This window comes from Rhamphochromis sp. 'chilingali' (genome assembly GCF_963969265.1).
Source record: "Rhamphochromis sp. 'chilingali' genome assembly, chromosome: 10".
Classification (NCBI taxonomy): Eukaryota; Metazoa; Chordata; class Actinopteri; order Cichliformes; family Cichlidae; genus Rhamphochromis; species Rhamphochromis sp. 'chilingali'.
In genome coordinates this window covers 4892647-4913857 of record NC_137937.1, presented here as the reverse complement: position 1 = coordinate 4913857, position 21211 = coordinate 4892647, and the positions used below count along the sequence as shown (strand labels likewise).

General features: G+C 40.4%; 2 protein-coding genes across 7 annotated transcripts; one reads left to right on the top strand and one right to left on the bottom strand.

The window, feature by feature from the left end:
- Position 1: 1 nt before the first annotated feature.
- LOC308404507 (uncharacterized protein) lies at positions 2–4678 on the top strand. 2 transcript variants are annotated; one of them, XM_080894580.1, is made up of 5 exons: positions 2–48; positions 1855–1951; positions 2325–2435; positions 2884–3050; positions 3383–4678. In XM_080894580.1, the coding sequence occupies exons 2-5, from the start codon at positions 1862–1864 to the stop codon at positions 3954–3956; spliced, it is 942 nt and encodes a 313-aa protein (XP_080750706.1). In that variant the 5' UTR covers positions 2–48; positions 1855–1861; the 3' UTR covers positions 3957–4678. The 2 variants fall into 2 exon arrangements, with proteins under 2 accessions (XP_080750706.1, XP_080750705.1); XM_080894579.1 differs by lacking the exon at positions 2–48 and having other exon boundaries at positions 1619–1951.
- Positions 4679–6198: 1520 nt separating this feature from the next.
- Positions 6199–10848, bottom strand: LOC308404740 (uncharacterized protein). 5 transcript variants are annotated; one of them, XR_013973187.1, is made up of 13 exons: positions 10725–10839; positions 9987–10012; positions 9592–9677; positions 9411–9443; positions 9225–9314; positions 8742–8813; positions 8545–8633; positions 8330–8418; positions 8003–8070; positions 7836–7888; positions 7647–7725; positions 6536–6729; positions 6199–6427 (listed from the first exon to the last, which is right to left on the bottom strand). XR_013973187.1 is itself a non-coding variant. In XM_080894905.1 (13 exons), the coding sequence occupies exons 2-12, from the start codon at positions 9991–9993 to the stop codon at positions 6722–6724; spliced, it is 723 nt and encodes a 240-aa protein (XP_080751031.1). In that variant the 5' UTR covers positions 9994–10012; positions 10725–10848; the 3' UTR covers positions 6199–6427; positions 6536–6721. The 5 variants fall into 5 exon arrangements, 3 of the variants coding, with proteins under 3 accessions (XP_080751031.1, XP_080751030.1, XP_080751032.1); XR_013973188.1 differs by having other exon boundaries at positions 8330–8432; positions 10725–10835; XM_080894905.1 differs by having other exon boundaries at positions 7968–8070; positions 8330–8432; positions 10725–10848.
- Positions 10849–21211: the final 10363 nt, after the last annotated feature.

Here is a 21211-nt window from a genome sequence, read left to right as displayed (position 1 = left end):
TGTCCGCCGAATTTGAAGTCAATTTAGGATACTTTCCTTTAATAAACGGTAAGCATTATACATATGTTCCTCACTTGGCTTGCTGTTTGTTTGCTAGCGATAGGCTACTTGACGACAGCATTAGCTAACCAGTGTTCTCTAGACCAGCGTCCCCCAACTTTTTGGGTGTTTCGTGGCCCGGGGGTTGGGTCAGGCAAAATTGCAGTAGCTTCCCTGATCATTTTACAAACATAAGTGAAGAGAATCTGGACTAAAAGGCCTAGACTTATGGTTGTGTGCTGAATCTATGAATCAAACTATCACCTGGAAACATAATTAACTGGTCCATAGCTGTGAAACTGGACATGAGTTCTTGATTCTATGGAGATTAACAGTAATCCAGAAATTTACAAATTTGTCCTGGTACATCGCGTAAATGTTGTCCCTGGGACATCGTGTAGAAGTTGCCCTGGGACATCGTGTAGATGTTGTCCCTGGGACATCATGTTAAAGTTGCCAGAGACATACCATATGAAAGTTTAGCTTCTTTTAGCCCCTGTTTGTTTTATATTATTTTATATATATATTTTTTAAAATATTATATTTAATATTTACATTGTATTGCAAAAAACCCCACAACAAGTTAAAATGAATTAATGAATATTGACTAATTAAACCTTCGTTATTTTTCCACCAGAAATGGACGACATAATTAGAAGAAGTGTTCTGAATGACGAAAAAAAAAGAACTGGAAAAGACACACAACTTTGTGTGCATGTGTCACAATGCCAGGAGGACCCATTCAGTGTTGTGTTAGAAAAATTGAACTCATTAACCCTTCATGGACATTATAAATGTTTAAATGTTGCCTCAGGTAAAGACAGGAAAAGAGACTATTACAAATTCAACTGCATCAGAGCTGGGAAAAAAAGTCGAAACAGCTACAGAGCAGTGGGCTGTAAGGCCTATGTTTCATTTAAAGTACTCAAATGTTGGAAAGACCACACAGTCATCGTGCAGCGTACATATGATAAGCATGATGGGCATGATCCTTCGGACCCAAAAGACGCACATTTCAACAATATTTCCAGTGATTTGAGGAGGAAGATTGAGGAACTGCTTTCCCTTGGAACTAAGCCAGCCATCATACTAACCGAATGTCATAAATGGGCCAAAGAACATGGACACAGAGATCTTCACAACAGAGAGCATTTTGTCACACCACGTGACATTGACAGTGTTAGAACCTGCATGATGAGGAAGAAGCACTTTAACTGTGGAGACAGTCAAAGTGTACATACCTTACTTAATGGAAAACATCAAGAACATGTTCTCTTCTATCAACCATACACATCTGACCAAGAACTAATGATTGTTTTGCAGACACCTGTAATGAAATCAAACATGGAGAACTATGCAAAACAGTTAGTATTTGTTGACACCACGCACTGCGTTAACCAGTATTCATTTCCCTTATTCACACTTGTTGTAAGAGATGATCATGGGCATGGAGTCCCTGTGGCCTATGCTATTGTCAGCAACGAAAGTCAGAAAACCCTGGAAACTGTTCTTGGAATAGTTTGTGAGCATTTCCCAACTTCCCCGAGGTAAATAATACATTGACAGCTATTGATTTTGAAATAATTCCTTTTCAAAAAAGTTATAACATGCCAGAATCTAATGCTATAGCTGCAGCATGGGCTGCAAAAAACTTTCCTTTCCAGTTGTTAAAGTTATTCCTATAGGCTGTATGCAGTATTTTATATATCTACTTGTGAGTTGAAATGTTTAATTTGGCATTGAAGTGGTGCTTTGAGATAGCAAAAACATTTTCATACTGTTTAATCTCATTTAGTGTTTTCTTTTTTTCTGTAGAGCATTTATGGTTGACAAAGACTTTGCGGAAATAAATGCTTTGCAGAAGGTTTTTCCAGAGTCAGCTATCCTTCTATGCTGGTACCATGTCTTGCAGGTAAACCACATTGTTTTCTTTTCACGTTGTCTAAGATGCACCTGAAACACATTTTTACAACAGGGTCCTGTTGTCATGATTTGCCTCATTGTGATATTCACCTACTCAGGTTAATGAATATAAAGGGATAAAATGTTGAGTGACTATTTCCATCCATTTAAGACCACAGTGCACTCATCTTCTGGTGGCTGCTTCCCAAAGCTCTTTTTGACATTTAAAAATATGTTTGCCTGGTTGATTTCTGTAATGCACAGGTCCTCTTGTCCAGTGAGTGACAAAGTTATTTTTGGACGTCAGCTTTCTTTTATGCTTTTTGTACAGCTGCTCCTCTGTCTCTCTCTCCAGATTAACTTTTTTTCTCTTACATTCACAGGCTGTTAATCGATGGCTTTCAAAATCAGAGTCCGGGGTCCATGGGCTTTCTAACACCCAAAAGAGAAATGAAATCATTTCTTTCTTTTGTAAGCTGAAAGCTTGCACATCTGTAAGTGTAATTTGTCTATTTCACATTTTGATTTCTTGATTACACTAAGAGCATAATAACTTTCAGTTGCTAAAAAAAGTTACAGAGAGATACAAAATAGATTTTTGAAACAATTTCTAAAACTGGCTTCTTATCTTGCTTATCAAAACAAGTACTTAAGCTGTGCAGACCATCATTGTGTCACCCACTGTGCAGTAGAACTTGTGAGTGGGATTCTTTCACAGACAGATGCTGAAACCAAATATGCTTATAGGTTTAGTGTTCCTTCTTAGCCATTGTAAGGGAAGAAATAATTGCTTCTTAATACAAAAACACGACATATTATTAATAACTTAAAATTCTTAATGTTATTCAATAAAAGGAAAAGGGCTTCAATACATAATATTAAAGATTTCAATAGGTCTGTTAAATGGATTGAAATATATTCTGTTGCATCCAATTCTCTTAGGAGGACGACTTTAAAGCCACATCAGCAGAGTTCTGCCAGACATTTAAGCAATACCCTTTGGTGTGCCAGTATTTTCAGAAGCACTGGGAAGGCATTGGCCACATGTGGTGTGACTACGGCCGTCGCTTCAGTCACGCTCGTTCTGAAACAAACAATGTGATTGAAAGGTATGATTTATTATTTTGACCTCATTCAATTGTATTGCTGAAAAAAAGATATTATGCTTTAATCCAAGAGGCTAAACTGAGTAGGTTCGTCATGTCATTGCCAGAACAGGTTTTAGGCAAATCCTTTAAATTCTAGCAGCGTTTTTTATGTTATCACAACAAAAAACAGAGTAGGTGGATTTGCCTAAATCAGCTAAACCGGCACAGAGCATTCCTTTATAAAAGACGTGTGCAATAGGTATTCCAATTTTTAAAAAAATAATACAGTCTTGATTAAAACTTTAAATTCCTTCAATTACAGTTACTAATCATTTCAAATAACTGTTTTTCAGATTTTTCCACCGCCTGAAATACCAGTTTTTATCTGGCTACAAGAATAGGCGTCTGGATGATCTGATTGAAGTGCTCCTAGGGAAGGCCGACGACTACTTGTCAGTCATAAAAACCCTGCAAGATGTGGGCCGCATGAAAAACAGGTTTGCTGACACCTTGTCTCAAGTTTCAGACTCTGCTTCAAGACTGATGGAAAGTGGTTGGGCTCTTAAAATTACAGTCAAGAACAGCCATGGAGTTAATGCATATCAAGTCCCATCTGAGTCAAGAGAAGACATGGTGTATGATGTCTGCCCTGTTGAGTCCTACTGCAACTGTACATATGGCTTACGAGGACTTCTTTGCAAGCATCTAGTGTTACTTGCAAAATTAGCAGAGGCTGACAATGACATCTATCCAAACATGGAAACAGACATTTCTACCTTGGCAAGAATTGCAGTGAAAGAAAGGCATTACTTTGTACACTGTGAGGACTTGAAAGTGATAAAAATGCCAAGTTTGTTTGGAAATCTGTGTTTTTTTTGCATCGGCTGCAACACTTCAGTGCACTTGTTGTACGTTCTCTCACTATAACACATGTGCTTGCCTGAAGGTTGCTTGTAGCCATTTTAAACAAATGAAAAACTCTCTGAAAAGTCCTCTATCAACTTTGAATGACACTCCTGTAGTTGAAAGCACAGACAAAAAATGCACAGAAGATGCAGTTGGAAAACTAAATGCTGTTTTAGACACAGTTAAACAGTGGGCATTCATTCCAGAGGGTATTACTCCAATGATAGATGAACTGCATACAAATGTCTTAAAAACAAAACAAGTAGGCAAAAGTATATGCCAGTACGAAATAAAGACGACAGATAATGCACGCAAAATTAGGCCATTGTATTCTAGCAAGAAACGTTCGGCCAGCATCGACATTCCAACAGTCTGTGAAAATGAATGTGAACAGTCGATAACCACTGAAAGAGAGACATCCTCTGGAGAAAATGAAAACCTTTTGGAATACAAAACAAAAAAGAGAAGAGTTAAAGCTAAGTATATGCACAAGTAGACTTTTGTGTGACATTTCAAAGGGACTGCATCCATTACTTCTGTTTATTGAAACCTAAAGCTGAATAGCTGTCTTAACTTTCTGCCAAGGAACAGATGAAAAGAAATTGTTTGGTCTCTCAAGCAGTTGTTATTTATGTGTGTTATTCATTACTTTGGCTTGGTTGCTGTTTTTGATACAAATTCATCTGTGCCCATTGTAATATTTTCATATGTTACTATTTTTATATTGCTATGCATTATAAATAAAGGAGTACTTATTACTATTAAAGGTCTGCATTTGTAATTGTTGGTATTATTTATAAAATATGCGCTCTTAAGTTTTTTGCTCCATAAAACGATACCTGTCACTTTTTGGACATAGAGTATCAGCTGTTGAGAATCCTGGCTCATACAAAATAGAAGTAAAAGGTTTCAACATCCAGCCTTTTTATGATTAAATACAAAGTGTAATAACAGAGTTATTGGGGTGTGATTTTGTTAATAGTTAGTCTTAAGTATAAGTTTAATAGTAATGAGTAAGAAAATATAGCCAGAATAATGGAATGAGACTAACACCTGACCTCACACTGAGATTTGGTATGAAGTGGCATGTTTGTGCTAATGCTGACATTGGGGCTCAGAGTTCCTCTGTGTGTATATATTTGTGAACGTTAACTTGGCTAATGTCCAAGGGTTTGACTGCTTTCCTGTTGGATTGTATCACAAAGAACAGGGATAAGAGCACCAGTGGCCGTGCACACCCTCATCTCTCTCCTTCACCCGATCATTAGTGTTGGAAACCGGCATTAGCTCAGAGTAGATTAGACTTCAGTATAGTGCAAGTGATTTGATTTTATGATTATTTGATTCAGTTTTTTCTGTGTTCAAGCTCAATTACTTTAATAAAATATGTTGAATTCAAACAAATAAATAAACAAATAAACTGTGGACATTACCCTTTTAAACCTTTCTGAAACAAGACAGGTAAAAACCAGTGTATAAAAGTTTACCTAGGTATAAATAGCTCTAACACTTTACTCCAGCCTGGCGTCCACACATGTGGACATCACATTTTGGGTTATTTAGACCAAAATACTAAATCTTGATCAACAAGTGCCTGATATACAGTTATGAGGACATTATACTGCAACTGTTCTATCGAAATTTCAAATTAATGTCCTCATATGTGGCTCTCATTTTTCTCAGAAACAAAAATTAGGTAAAAAAAACAAAACCTGGTAATTCTTTCTTTTTACATTCATCGGGTTCCAATCGGCCCAAATATCAAAGAGAAATTAAAAATGCATGCCATGGAAGATTTCGGGTCTTAGGGGGTTAAAATGACCAGACCCCTCCGGCCTGTTTTCCAGGCCACTAAATTAAACCCAGTCAATTACCAATTGAACAGAATAAAAACCTACGAGGTCCACTAATAGTCCAAAAGTCCAAATCTTTAATAGAAAAGACAGGCAGAACTCAAACAAACAATAATCCAAACGAGGAGCATATATACACACTGGAAAGTAAATAATTATAAGTTATTAAATCAGACTAATTAAATACAGTAAAACTAATAAGGGAAGACGAACACACGGGAAATAAAAATAACAGTGTAAACATACCAAAACTCAAAATAAAACAGGAAAGCTACTACAAACCGAGTGTGACACAATTACATTCATATTGAAACATATGTGATAATTTTCTTTCTTTGTAGCATTTTTAAGATATGTGTTAGAACAGTCATTATGCTGTTTGGATTAGGAACCAATCATTTTTCCAAATAGTTAACACAAACTTAGAACAACAATGAACAATTTTCAAGATTCTGATTTACAGAACAAACAAAAGTCACAAAAGGTTTCATTATTTAAGAAACAAGATCAAGTTTTTCACACAGGAATGAAATGACAGAATCCAGTGCAGCGGGGCCAAAGGTGTGTGTCAGCAAACTGAAGGTTGAGGAATCAGTCAGCTCATGTTTAAGATTGTGTTGGATTTTGAGAAGAGTCTGTCTGTTATTAGAAAGTAAGATTAACAATGTTACACCAATAACCCAAATACGGGGAAATGACAAATAATACCAAAAAAGATACAACTTTCATATTGTTTTACTAACTTACTTTGTCATATCAGCACTTGAATGGTCGATGCCTTTACAGACCATGTCTGTTGTGACATCGCAGGCCAATCTTCCGGCAAACCCGAGGGCTAGCTCCCCAGCCTCCTCTTCACTCAGAACACTAAACACTGTTACTTTAGTTTTGGCCTTCTTAGGCCTGTCAAGAATCATTGCGGGCAGTTTGGCTTTACGGCCCTAAAAAAGAAAAAGTGCAAACACCAAAAGAGCAGAGAGAGACACACACACGCGCACAAAGTTAAATGCTTTTGTTTACATGGTGTAATTGTGTATATGTTGCAGCAAATGCACAATTTCCAGCCACATTGTCACTTCATTGATACGAGTAACCCGGATTTATTTCAGGTGACATCAAAATCACGAAATGTATACCTACCCCAATCAAACCTCTGAAAACATGAACTGACATGTTCTCTGCATTGATTCTGCGCTTGATCTCGTCTTCTGTTATTGTGTAGGTTTTCTTTTTTGAGCTTGGTACAGATAAGCGACCATGCACTCTGTAAACTGTACTAGTTCCTTCTGAATCAGTTTGGAATTCTGCATCTGCATCGATCCTGTCAACATCATCAGCAGCAGCATTATCTGTACTCAGACTTGTGCCGTATACTTCTGCTTCTTTTTCGTTGTCTTCAGTCTGTGTACCTTCATCTCTTTCAGTCTGTGTACCTTCATCTCTGACTGTCAGTCTTCCTATCTCACTGTTACTTGTCGATTTGCTGCAGATGTTCTCTCCCTTAGGAACTTTTCCTTTGTCATTCGCTGCCTGATGCTTTCCCTGATGACATTCTTCACTGGCTACTTCTATTGCTCCTCCTGTATAGCCACCCACTATGCTGCACAACTCCTTTCCCTCTGCTGTGCTGCACTGTGCTGTTACATAAAGAAGAATGATATAAACAGCACTATATCAATTTAATTGTGAAGAGAAATCCCCACAATACGACACAGTTATGTCTAAAATAGTTTTGTGTAAAAACTGGATCTTGAAACGTCCACTTTAATTACACAGTCCTGGTGTGCAAAGGCAAAATTACGAAAAAAAATTTCACTTTAAACATTTTTGGACATTGTTTAGTTATATTGTGACTTACTCTCACAGAAGATACAGATGCCACAAACAGACTTTGAACAACGCATGTGCTTGTATGCACCACATTTCTGGCACTGCACCTGTGAATTAAAAAAAAAAAAAAAAGAAGAAGAAATAAACGAACAAAAAACAAATGAACAAAGTCCATTAAATAAACAATCTATATGGCTAAGGACATGTCATAGTGTACCCGGTCTTTGGCTGCAATCACACACCAGCACTGACTGCACTTCCTAGTTCGATCTGCAAAATATAATTTGTTTAAGTACAAGTTACATTTTCCAATGTTAGAGAAAAAGAAGGCAGCTAATTTTATCTTTACCTATTGAGGAAAATAAGTAGCGGCAAAGTCGGGACCTGAGCTTTGTGATTTCAGTGTTGTACTCCTCCACTTGTGTTTTACCGTCAATGAGAGATTGGGCAAACTAATAATTGACGAAGAAGAAAAAAAAAAAAAAGAACAAAAAGAATTAGATTAACAAAGAAATGTTTGTTTGTTTTTAACCCCCCCACCCCCCCGAGAAAAAAAAAAAAACAGAGCAACCAAAGCAAAGCATTACTGCTGAAATGGTTCAATCTACAAAAAAAATTGAGATTTTACCATCCTGCCTCTAAGGCTTTAAAAACTGAATAGGCAAAAATGTAAACATTACTTATATAGGTTAAAGCTATAGTTTTCAGTACCATTATGACATGCACTCCACATGAGTTCCCATCCTGTTGATGTGGGTGGCTCACATGTGACAAGGTCCACTCTCCAGCGCAGCCTCTTGCTGAAGCAAATGAGCTGAGAGATCGCAGTTATTACAAATAAAAAGCATATAGAGAAATCAATAACCACGTTCGGTAATGATTTCAATTAAATTAAATATGTTATGTTAAATATGTTAATTAATTACCTCCAGTTTTTCAACACCGCACTTTTTCTGACCTCCGACTCGCCAAATGAATTCATATAGACTATGGTCCTCTTGGGTATGTCACAAAACTGTTTTGTAAAAAGATGGATATGGTAGGCTTGGGCCTTGAGCTTTCCTAATGAGGGACACTGAAAAGTATCATGCACTAGAGAGAGTGCAAAATCTGTGCAACTTACAAACAAGGTCCAGTGGCTGCCGTTTTCCAGACAGGCTCCAATCAATTTCTCATACATCTGAAAGATGTTTTTCTGGAAATAAAAATAATGTGACAAGTATGTTTTTCTGTCAAGAATGACACTGCAAAACTGCAAAAGCTTGTCAGGTGAGACTTGTAATTAATTCTGCAGATACACAAACATATAGAAAGTGTCATTTTTGGTTTACATTAATTAATTTCTATAGTGTGTACAAAACAAATCAAGACCACAGACTCAACACGCACCACTCAATTTTTGGTGTTCTTTATCAGTTGGCCAAGACAGAAATGTTTTAATCTGTGTGCATTGCTTTTGAACAAGTCTTTACACAGAAAAGGTTTCAGAAAGGTATTTTTCAGGTTCTTCTGACAAGGCTTCAATTTTGGAAAATGCTGTTTGTTTATAGTGGCAACTTATAAACCCTTTGTGATAAGAACATAGTTACCACAGTCCAAGTCATACCTTCAAAAAGTATGCACTTTGTGCTCTTGTGGACCCATCCAAAATTTTTCCAGTGATTTGGCTTGGTATTGGATAAATGTGAGGGAAATTCTATAAAAATAACATAAATACACCTATGTTTTCAAATACATTACAAAAAACGTAAACATGCTATGTCATTATGATCAAACAAGCTTTTCAACATACCTCACACTGCAAATAGATTAGGCCATCTATTACCTTATAAAACAAATAAATAAATACATATAAATAAAAACAGAACTAAGGAATACGATTCATTAAGTAAATTGTACAATAAAGTGTATTTAAAGCAGAATTTAACATTAGTTTTATGACAACATAAAAGGATTTTTATGTCAAGAGGTACCTCATCTGAAATGTTAGTCTGGTCAAACAGGGATTTCAAACTTGAAATACCAATAGAGTTTGGTCCAGCTACTCCCACAAGGTAATCTGTGAGAAAGCATATGCTGTAGTCAACAGATATCATTTTCTTTTTGCATGCTGCAACCATCATCCATTTCAGTCTTCTAGGAGCTTTGTCTGGTTGTAGTTCTTTTTTCTCCTCCTCTCCCCTCATCTATTAATTAAATTGTTTTCTGACCTTCCTAACTGTTTCCGACCTGTCTTCCCAATGTGATGTTTAAGCAATATATGTATGGTCAGAAGGGGGTGAAATTTTCATTGCAGTTGTACGTGTAACATTGCATGTGATAATAAAAGGCTTGATTGGTTGATTATTCAACATGAGTTGACATTTACCTGACATTGTGAAGGAGTCACAGTTTCTGTAAGGGTGTAAGAACATAACATGTGGATTTGTTACACTTCTTTTTCACAAGTTAATAACAATCAATAATTTTCATTCCATTATTTACAAGCTATCACACGATGTCCCAGGGACAACATCTACACGATGTCCCTGGGACAACATTTACACGATGTCCCAGGGACAACATCTACACGATGTCCCAGGGACAACAATTACACGATGTCCCAGGGACAACATTTACACGATGTCCCAGGGACAACATCTACACGATGTCCCAGGGCAAATTCTACATGATGTCCCAGGGACAACATTTACACAATGTCCCAGGGACAACATTTACGCGATGTCCCTGGGACAACATTTACGCGATGTACCAGGACAAATTTGTAAATTTCTGGATTACTGTTAATCTCCATAGAATCAAGAACTCATGTCCAGTTTCACAGCTATGGACCAGTTAATTATGTTTCCAGGTGATAGTTTGATTCATAGATTCAGCACACAACCATAAGTCTAGGCCTTTTAGTCCAGATTCTCTTCACTTATGTTTGTAAAATGATCAGGGAAGCTACTGCAATTTTGCCTGACCCAACCCCCGGGCCACGAAACACCCAAAAAGTTGGGGAACGCTGGTCTAGAGAACACTGGTTAGCTAATGCTGTTGTCAAGTAGCCTATCGCTAGCAAACAAACAGCAAGCCAAGTGAGGAACATATGTATAATGCTTACCGTTTATTAAAGGAAAGTATCCTAAATTGACTTCAAATTCGGCGGACAGGCGAATTGACTTCAAATTCGGCGGACAGGCGGCGGTTTTTCGCTTCTTCACTTGTATTTCGAAATAATCGAAGGCGGGTATTTCGAAGTTGCAAAGGAATGACGTCACAAGAAGGTGATTGGTCACTTGCAATGTTGAACCTGGAACAACATTAATTATGATGATGTGGGAACAATGCTGACACGAGGAAATCAGATCGTCCTACTGTGGTAGTCGCATAGAATGACGTCACTGACACTGGTTTAATATGAAAACAAACTTTGCAAAAAAAAGAAAGAAGAAGAAGTGAGTCGGCGTGTCATCTTTATCGAGCACCATACATGTTTTGCCTCACATTAAAATTATTAGTTTTCCTTTTCAAAAATAATTTATATTCAGAGAAGTCAAATATAGCAAATTTGTACAGCTTCCACGGCGGGCAGGTGGCGCAGAACACTTGCCGGCCCCTGGCAACTTGAAGCACAGACAGGCCCTGGTTCGAGCCTCGACTCGAACACACTCACTGAGTTCAGGTCCTATCTGTGTCTTCAGTCTGCTAGGGGGATTCCTGGTCTGCGCAGGGAATCCCAATCCTTTTTTTTTCTTTTCTTTTTTGGGGTGTTGGGGCCTGTATTTACAAAGCTGGGACTATCTCCGTTGTCATGGCTACCAAGAACAACGCCAGCTTGGGGGAGAGCGGAGAGCCGATAAGCAAACACTCATTCATCCTTTCTCCTCTTTCGTTTCACAGCTGCTGCGGTGGGAAACGCTGGGACTTGTGTGGCTATGCAGTTTTTGCATTGTTGGGAACTTTTAAGGACCAGCCTTGAATTTTACAGATTTGATAAGTGAAGCCTGGATATATAGTGAAGAGAGCTGGGATAATCTGGACAGAATCTGCAGGCTGCATCTCCAAATCACAAGTGGCTTTAGATCTGACTCTTACAGACAGGCATGCATGTCTCAGGGTGATTACACACTAACACATTGTGATTAATCACACACATTTGTATACATTTTATTAACAAGATAATAAAAAAACACTATACAAAATGTGTTTTTGTGACAGGCCGCTAGTAACAAAGTGCTTAAAGATTTCAAATTGGTTCTTTCCCAAGTTTTCTGTTATGTGTACACATATTCCTTGAATTAGGTGCTTTTTAATTCTCCAATAATGGTCAGTGCAAAGTGTTTACACAAACAAACAAACAAACAAGTGTTTACACAAACAAACAAACAAAAAACATTACTCAGAAAATGGTCAGGTACAAGAACTGGATTAAAAAGGATTGGAAAAAACAGATAATGTCCAATGAAATACTTTAGCGTGTGGCTCATGACTTTTGCACAGTACTGTAAATGTTATTAATAATGAAAGATATAAAGATGTAGCTTTCCCATTTTTAAAAAATTCCCATACACATTATTCTTTTCTTCTAGTGAAGGTGCCTCCTCCTTCAGACCTTAGGATAACTAATTTCTCAGACAGTGACATCACGGTGCGCTGGGAAGCTGCAGATGATGATGATGTTTCTTACCTCATTAAGTGGATCTCCCTAAGTGGAGGCGACCTGAGGCAGGTGGGGAAGAACTATTGAGTTGTTGGAGTACATATTATGAAATAAAAAATACAATATCTCAATAAACTGTTGTCCTGTGTCTTAAGGAGTATCAGATATCACTGTCTGCACTCTATGGAGATGGAGCTCAGAGTGAAGCTGTGGCCGTACGCTATAGCACCTGTGAGTCACACATTTTAACTATATCAGCTGCTGGTGGGAGCAGGCTCTCATGGATCTTTCTGGATATTTGCAGCGGGGACATGCTGGGGTCATTTTGGAGCAGGTTAATTTGTGTGCGCCACGTGTCATAATCAGTTTTGTTGTTAGGTCTGGGAACCTTACCGGAGAAGGTACGGAGTCTAACCTGGGACTGGATGTGTTTGACATCTTGCCTTCGTACGATATGCTCTACCACGACCTTCTGAATGTCAGGTGGATTCAAATCACTTACTGAAAGGGACGCACAGGCTTAAGCAGACAAAGAAGGAAATCGGGTAAACCCTCCAGCACTCATTTCTGTGTCCATTTTGGGCTAAAAACAAAAACACCTCATAACTACCTGTGGATGCTGGCTGAGCCTCTGAAGGTTGAGTGATATGTCATTAAGCAGGTAGTCAGAGTTCTCATTGATCAGTTCCTTGAGGGAAGTGTATCCACAGGCCTTACTGATGTCCTACATGGAGCTCAGCGCCGCCTGGCTCACCAGCAGTGTCTCCTCACCAGCTTTCTCCAGCACAGGATACAGCGAGGCCATCAACAAGGCACAGAAATTGCGGCCCACTGGCTGAGCACAGCAGGCGATTCCCCCGAGTTGGATGCACAGCTGACAGATGTTGCTGTTGAGCTAATGGATCATGGATGCAGATGTTGATGATGAAGGAATCACTTGGAGAGAGCTTGTATTTGAGTTGCTGGCATCACTGTTGTATATCGAGGGGAGTCTGGATGGACCGAGCAGCTACGCAAAGAGACAAAACCTGTGTTAAAGCACTGCTTTCTAACCACTTTTACACATGCACTGCAGCTCTGAAGTTTTCAAGATATTGTCCATGCACGTGAGAACGCAAATGTCTGACACAGTTAGATCAAACATTAAACAGCCTTTAGCCTTCCTGCTCCTGAGTGAAAGCCTGTATTATATCTGACTGTGCTCATGTGGGGATAAGACAGATTAGCCTTTTCTCAAAGTGAAGAGTGGGGGCCAATTTAGGATCTTCACTCAAATTTAAAATACAAGGGAAACTGATGCATTTCCTTAAATAAACAAAAACCACACAAGCGCTTATAAAATGCTCATCCTACCCAGTCATATGCAAAGTGTTAGAATCAACGTGTGATCCACCTGCCACTAAGAGATATTATTTCTCTTTGGTAGATGGAAAAAATGGAATCAAACTCACTGTCAGTAGCTACAACAGCACATTTGTTATAATATGATGAATCAAGCATTTAGATATTAAATAGTATTGAGGGAGACAGGATCAAATACAGTGGGGCAAAAAAGTATTTAGTCAGCCACCAATTGTGCACGTTCTCCCACTTAAAAATATGAGAGAGGCCTGTCATTTTCATCATAGGTATACCTCTAACTTGTCCGAGTTTTAAAGAACTGATTTGCAAATTATGGTGGAAAAGAAGTATTTGGTCACCTCATTTTTTGCCCCACTGCGTAATATACAAAGATATTTGTGGCAACTCGATGTGCTTTGTCCACTTTTATTATCGGATTGCTCTGTTAACCAAAGGGAATACCTCAGTTTATTGTATGTTTGACTATAATTTACAAAAAGACTAAAGCATCATTTCTTATCTTTTCTACAATAACTATCAAATGAACAAATGGAGAGTGCTCGCTCAAGTCATGGATCAAGTGACTTAAAGGGCCCTTTTCAAAGAAAACTAAAAGTGTATAAGCAACCAAGGAAGTGAGTCCTACCTGGCCACTGGACAACATTCAGTGACAGTGCACTTGCTGGCATCTCCGGTGGGCAGAGCCCTGATTCAGTAGGGTGAATAAGGGATCTTGTCTCCTCCGTACTTAATGAGAGTGGTGTATCTGTCAGTCATGTCTGGCACATAAAACACCAGGTAGGTCCCATCATGGCTGTCACAGATATCTGCTTCTTGGGCTTCCCCTCTGGGTCCTTCAGGAGAAAACAAAAACTGTTACCTAAATATCAATGCTTTGAATACATTATTGTGTGGTCCACGTTCATGCACTCACAGTGATCTGCACTGCCAGCAGTCCCTCACCTGCATCTTTGGCATCAATGGTGACCTTCACTGGCAGAGAGGTGGGCGCTCCAGTGGTGTTAAGGCCGGATCCACTTGCACGCACCTTGCTGGTATCATGGGTGGGCAGCACCTTCACCTTGTAAGGGCGGACCAAAGGGGAGAGAAGACAACTGGCTGTGGAATACAGTCTCACAAATGAAAGGAGCCTTATTTACAGAACCGAGTAAACCACGCAAAGAGTTTTCCATTTTCAAAGCTGGCCAGAGTGGAACACTGTAACATGTAACACCTAGAAGGTTCAGATGGCTGCAGTACTTTGCTAATTTGGATCAAAAGTTTGGGGGGAAAATGTAATTAAATCAAGTGATTGTAATGCTGTTACTTCCGTTGTGTAGTTAACCATCTGTCATTTTAGATGTTTCATTAGCAGCCTGATGAAATTAGCTGTGTAGTTAGCCGACTTAGCTTAGCGCACATGTCTTGTGGCAAGATATATGCACTTAAATGTTTTAAGTCATTGGCTGTTCTGCCAAATTGCCACCAACCTGCAACTTTGTGAGCTGACTGTTTCGCGATTTTTGTGTTTTAGACAACAAAAATAAAAGAAAAAGATGTACAGATCCAGGCTTTTCCTTTACTGTGGTAGTCTCATAGAATGACGTCACTGACACTGGTTTAATATGAAAACAAACTTTGCAAAAAAAAGAAAGAAGAAGAAGTGAGTCGGCGTGTCATCTTTATCGAGCACCATACATGTTTTGCCTCACATTAAAATTATTAGTTTTCCTTTTCAAAAATAATTTATATTCAGAGAAGTCAAATATAGCAAATTTGTACGGCTTCCACGGCGGGCAGGTGGCGCAGAACACTTGCCGGCCCCTGGCAACTTGAAGCACAGACAGGCCCTGGTTCGAGCCTCGACTCGAACACACTCACTGAGTTCAGGTCCTATCTGTGTCTTCAGTCTGCTAGGGGGATTCCTGGGCTGCGCAGGGAATCCCAATCCTTTTTTTTTTTCTTTTCTTTTTTGGGGTGTTGGGGCCTGTATTTACAAAGCTGGGACTATCTCCGTTGTCATGGCTACCAAGAACAACGCCAGCTTGGGGGAGAGCGGAGAGCCGATAAGCAAACACTCATTCATCCTTTCTCCTCTTTCGTTTCACAGCTGCTGCGGTGGGAAACGCTGGGACTTGTGTGGCTATGCAGTTTTTGCATTGTTGGGAACTTTTAAGGACCAGCCTTGAATTTTACAGATTTGATAAGTGAAGCCTGGATATATAGTGAAGAGAGCTGGGATAATCTGGACAGAATCTGCAGGCTGCATCTCCAAATCACAAGTGGCTTTAGATCTGACTCTTACAGACAGGCATGCATGTCTCAGGGTGATTACACACTAACACATTGTGATTAATCACACACATTTGTATACATTTTATTAACAAGATAATAAAAAAACACTATACAAAATGTGTTTTTGTGACAGGCCGCTAGTAACAAAGTGCTCTCAAGGTTAAATACACATACCGGTAGACATTGAGGGCTAGCAGGAGGGACCATGCGCTTACCTGCTGCTCTCTGGCAGGTAGCTCCATGCCCTCCTGGGTTTTAAATGCACCTTAGAACACACATGCATCAACACTACAATGAGCGGGTGGAGGGAGGTTTGGAGTCTTCCCTCACCCCCATTCTCTGCGACCTGCTGGAGCGGGGGAGCTAGGAGGAGGAGTTGGCCGTCCGACTGCGGTCTGGAGTGTGGGGCCTCCCTGCTGCTGCGGAGTCGGGGCGGTCTGCCTCCCCCCACCGCAGGGAAAAGGGTAATATCACCTGGGTCTGGGTGCAGTTCCCCCTCCAGGGGCAAGGGTACCTAGACCCGGTTTGTAGGGTACGCTTGGGGAGTGTGCTCGTGTGTACAGCGTCTCTTTATGTCTGTCTCCACGTTGGTTGAGTGTGGAGTAAGTGCATATGAGAGCATGAGGGTGGGAATGGATGTTTGTATATGTGTGTGCCTGTATTTCTGGGTCTATATGTCAGGTTGGGTGTCAGGCGCCACCTCTCTGGGGACATCTCAGGCCCTCCAAGGTTTGGAGGCCTATCTCCCCCTACCACCACTTCCCCTGCCAGTGGCGGACTCCCTCAGACATCGGTGCGTTGGTGGTTCTTTGTGTCCGGGGATGGGCGTCCAGGTACACACCGGCTCACTCCTTGGCGGCCGCTTATCGGGGCCTGGAGCCTGGGGCTCGCTCGGGCCACTTCGGAGGTGGGGTGCCCCCGGCCTCTCGGCCTGGGGCTCGGTCACTCAGGCACGGCTGGCTGCCGGCGGAGCTCACGGGCGCGTCACTGCAACTCCCCCTGGCTTCTGCTCCGCGGCTGCTGAGTGAGCCCTCATCTGGGACTCTCCTCAGCTCTTTCTGGGACAGTGGCGCGGCTGCCCCTCTGTTGGTCTTCCTTGGTCTCTTGTGTTCTGGGCGCCTCTGGATGTCTGGAGTTTTGATCTCCTCCATACCTGCTTCATGCCCTGGAGGACGGGGCTGTGCCCCCCCCCCCCCCCCCCCCCCCCACCGTCTAGCAGATCATTACATGAAGGAACCTTTTTAAAAAAAACAAGCGCATCCATGCTCACAGGTGTACACATGGGTGATCACACCCACAAACTACACCCTTTTTGGCTCCTACCTCAAAGCACACTGTGTTCTGTTGATCTTATGTGCTGCACAATAATGTTTAATATTTAGTATTTACTGTCATATTCCCATATATCATTGTGATGCTGTTTATTCTATTACTCTTGTTCTCTTCTGCTTGTTTTCTTTTTTCTTTCTCAGCAGGTGATCCAGGTGATCGATATATGCATTTTTTATTTCTTTTTTTTTCCTGCTCATTCTGTTGGTTTTTGTTTTTTGCCCTTCTCCCCCGTCCCTCTTCTCAGCTGTTTCTCTTTCCCTCTTTCTTTCTCCCCTTCTTTCCCCCAGTCAAGTCTGTCCCGTATTCAGCAAGTGAAAATAAAATAAACAATAAAAGGTGAATCAAATGGACCATTACGGCAAGGCTGGGATGGTCAATTTGGTAAAGTAAATCCGTTGGGCATCTTTCTTTGCCTTTAGACAACAATTCTGATGACAAAAGAGCCAAACGGGACAGGCAAGAAAAAAAGAAAAAAAGAAAAAAAAAAAGAAGTGGCTTTAGATCTGACTCTTACAGACAGGCATGCATGTCTCAGGGTGATTACACACTAACACATTGTGATTAATCACACACATTTGTATACATTTTATTAACAAGATAAAAAAAAAACACTATACAAAATGTGTTTCTGTGACAGGCCGCTAGTAACAAAGTGCTTAAAGATTTCAAATTGGTTCTTTCCCAAGTTTTCTGTTATGTGTACACATATTCCTTGAATTAGGTGCTTTTTAATTCTCCAATAATGGTCAGTGCAAAGTGTTTACACAAACAAACAAGTGTTTACACAAACAAACAAACAAACAAAAAACATTACTCAGAAAATGGTCAGGTACAAGAACTGGATTAAAAAGGATTGGAAAAAACAGATAATGTCCAATGAAATACTTTAGCGTGTGGCTCATGACTTTTGCACAGTACTGTAAATGTTATTAATAATGAAAGATATAAAGATGTAGCTTTCCCATTTTTAAAAAATTCCCATACACATTATTCTTTTCTTCTAGTGAAGGTGCCTCCTCCTTCAGACCTTAGGATAACTAATTTCTCAGACAGTGACATCACGGTGCGCTGGGAAGCTGCAGATGATGATGATGTTTCTTACCTCATTAAGTGGATCTCCCTAAGTGGAGGCGACCTGAGGCAGGTGGGGAAGAACTATTGAGTTGTTGGAGTACATATTATGAAATAAAAAATACAATATCTCAATAAACTGTTGTCCTGTGTCTTAAGGAGTATCAGATATCACTGTCTGCACTCTATGGAGATGGAGCTCAGAGTGAAGCTGTGGCCGTACGCTATAGCACCTGTGAGTCACACATTTTAACTATATCAGCTGCTGGTGGGAGCAGGCTCTCATGGATCTTTCTGGATATTTGCAGCGGGGACATGCTGGGGTCATTTTGGAGCAGGTTAATTTGTGTGCGCCACGTGTCATAATCAGTTTTGTTGTTAGGTCTGGGAACCTTACCGGAGAAGGTACGGAGTCTAACCTGGGACTGGATGTGTTTGACATCTTGCCTTCGTACGATATGCTCTACCACGACCTTCTGAATGTCAGGTGGATTCAAATCACTTACTGAAAGGGACGCACAGGCTTAAGCAGACAAAGAAGGAAATCGGGTAAACCCTCCAGCACTCATTTCTGTGTCCATTTTGGGCTAAAAACAAAAACACCTCATAACTACCTGTGGATGCTGGCTGAGCCTCTGAAGGTTGAGTGATATGTCATTAAGCAGGTAGTCAGAGTTCTCATTGATCAGTTCCTTGAGGGAAGTGTATCCACAGGCCTTACTGATGTCCTACATGGAGCTCAGCGCCGCCTGGCTCACCAGCAGTGTCTCCTCACCAGCTTTCTCCAGCACAGGATACAGCGAGGCCATCAACAAGGCACAGAAATTGCGGCCCACTGGCTGAGCACAGCAGGCGATTCCCCCGAGTTGGATGCACAGCTGACAGATGTTGCTGTTGAGCTAATGGATCATGGATGCAGATGTTGATGATGAAGGAATCACTTGGAGAGAGCTTGTATTTGAGTTGCTGGCATCACTGTTGTATATCGAGGGGAGTCTGGATGGACCGAGCAGCTACGCAAAGAGACAAAACCTGTGTTAAAGCACTGCTTTCTAACCACTTTTACACATGCACTGCAGCTCTGAAGTTTTCAAGATATTGTCCATGCACGTGAGAACGCAAATGTCTGACACAGTTAGATCAAACATTAAACAGCCTTTAGCCTTCCTGCTCCTGAGTGAAAGCCTGTATTATATCTGACTGTGCTCATGTGGGGATAAGACAGATTAGCCTTTTCTCAAAGTGAAGAGTGGGGGCCAATTTAGGATCTTCACTCAAATTTAAAATACAAGGGAAACTGATGTATTTCCTTAAATAAACAAAAACCACACAAGCGCTTATAAAATGCTCATCCTACCCAGTCATATGCAAAGTGTTAGAATCAACGTGTGATCCACCTGCCACTAAGAGATATTATTTCTCTTTGGTAGATGGAAAAAATGGAATCAAACTCACTGTCAGTAGCTACAACAGCACATTTGTTATAATATGCTGAATCAAGCATTTAGATATTAAATAGTATTGAGGGAGACAGGATCAAATACAGTGGGGCAAAAAAGTATTTAGTCAGCCACCAATTGTGCACGTTCTCCCACTTAAAAATATGAGAGAGGCCTGTCATTTTCATCATAGGTATACCTCTAACTTGTCCGAGTTTTAAAGAACTGATTTGCAAATTATGGTGGAAAAGAAGTATTTGGTCACCTCATTTTTTGCCCCACTGCGTAATATACAAAGATATTTGTGGCAACTCGATGTGCTTTGTCCACTTTTATTATCGGATTGCTCTGTTAACCAAAGGGAATACCTCAGTTTATTGTATGTTTGACTATAATTTACAAAAAGACTAAAGCATCATTTCTTATCTTTTCTACAATAACTATCAAATGAACAAATGGAGAGTGCTCGCTCAAGTCATGGATCAAGTGACTTAAAGGGCCCTTTTCAAAGAAAACTAAAAGTGTATAAGCAACCAAGGAAGTGAGTCCTACCTGGCCACTGGACAACATTCAGTGACAGTGCACTTGCTGGCATCTCCGGTGGGCAGAGCCCTGATTCAGTAGGGTGAATAAGGGATCTTGTCTCCTCCGTACTTAATGAGAGTGGTGTATCTGTCAGTCATGTCTGGCACATAAAACACCAGGTAGGTCCCATCATGGCTGTCACAGATATCTGCTTCTTGGGCTTCCCCTCTGGGTCCTTCAGGAGAAAACAAAAACTGTTACCTAAATATCAATGCTTTGAATACATTATTGTGTGGTCCACGTTCATGCACTCACAGTGATCTGCACTGCCAGCAGTCCCTCACCTGCATCTTTGGCATCAATGGTGACCTTCACTGGCAGAGAGGTGGGCGCTCCAGTGGTGTTAAGGCCGGATCCACTTGCACGCACCTTGCTGGTATCATGGGTGGGCAGCACCTTCACCTTGTAAGGGCGGACCAAAGGGGAGAGAAGACAACTGGCTGTGGAATACAGTCTCACAAATGAAAGGAGCCTTATTTACAGAACCGAGTAAACCACGCAAAGAGTTTTCCATTTTCAAAGCTGGCCAGAGTGGAACACTGTAACATGTAACACCTAGAAGGTTCAGATGGCTGCAGTACTTTGCTAATTTGGATCAAAAGTTTGGGGGGAAAATGTAATTAAATCAAGTGATTGTAATGCTGTTACTTCCGTTGTGTAGTTAACCATCTGTCATTTTAGATGTTTCATTAGCAGCCTGATGAAATTAGCTGTGTAGTTAGCCGACTTAGCTTAGCGCACATGTCTTGTGGCAAGATATATGCACTTAAATGTTTTAAGTCATTGGCTGTTCTGCCAAATTGCCACCAACCTGCAACTTTGTGAGCTGACTGTTTCGCGATTTTTGTGTTTTAGACAACAAAAATAAAAGAAAAAGATGTACAG

Coding starts and splice junctions, on each gene's coding strand:
- LOC308404507 (XM_080894580.1), top strand. CDS start 1,862: ATGGTTGACAAAGACTTTGCGGAAATAAATGCTTTGCAGAAGGTTTTT. Junction 2,436..2,883: donor AGCTGAAAGCTTGCACATCT/GTAAGTGTAATT, acceptor CAATTCTCTTAG/GAGGACGACTTTAAAGCCAC. Junction 3,051..3,382: donor ACAAACAATGTGATTGAAAG/GTATGATTTATT, acceptor ACTGTTTTTCAG/ATTTTTCCACCGCCTGAAAT.
- LOC308404740 (XM_080894904.1), bottom strand. CDS start 9,804: ATGAGGGGAGAGGAGGAGAAAAAAGAACTACAACCAGACAAAGCTCCT. Junction 8,814..9,224: donor AAAGTGCATACTTTTTGAAG/GTATGACTTGGA, acceptor TTTTATTTCCAG/AAAAACATCTTTCAGATGTA. Junction 7,889..7,967: donor CTACTTATTTTCCTCAATAG/GTAAAGATAAAA, acceptor TATATTTTGCAG/ATCGAACTAGGAAGTGCAGT.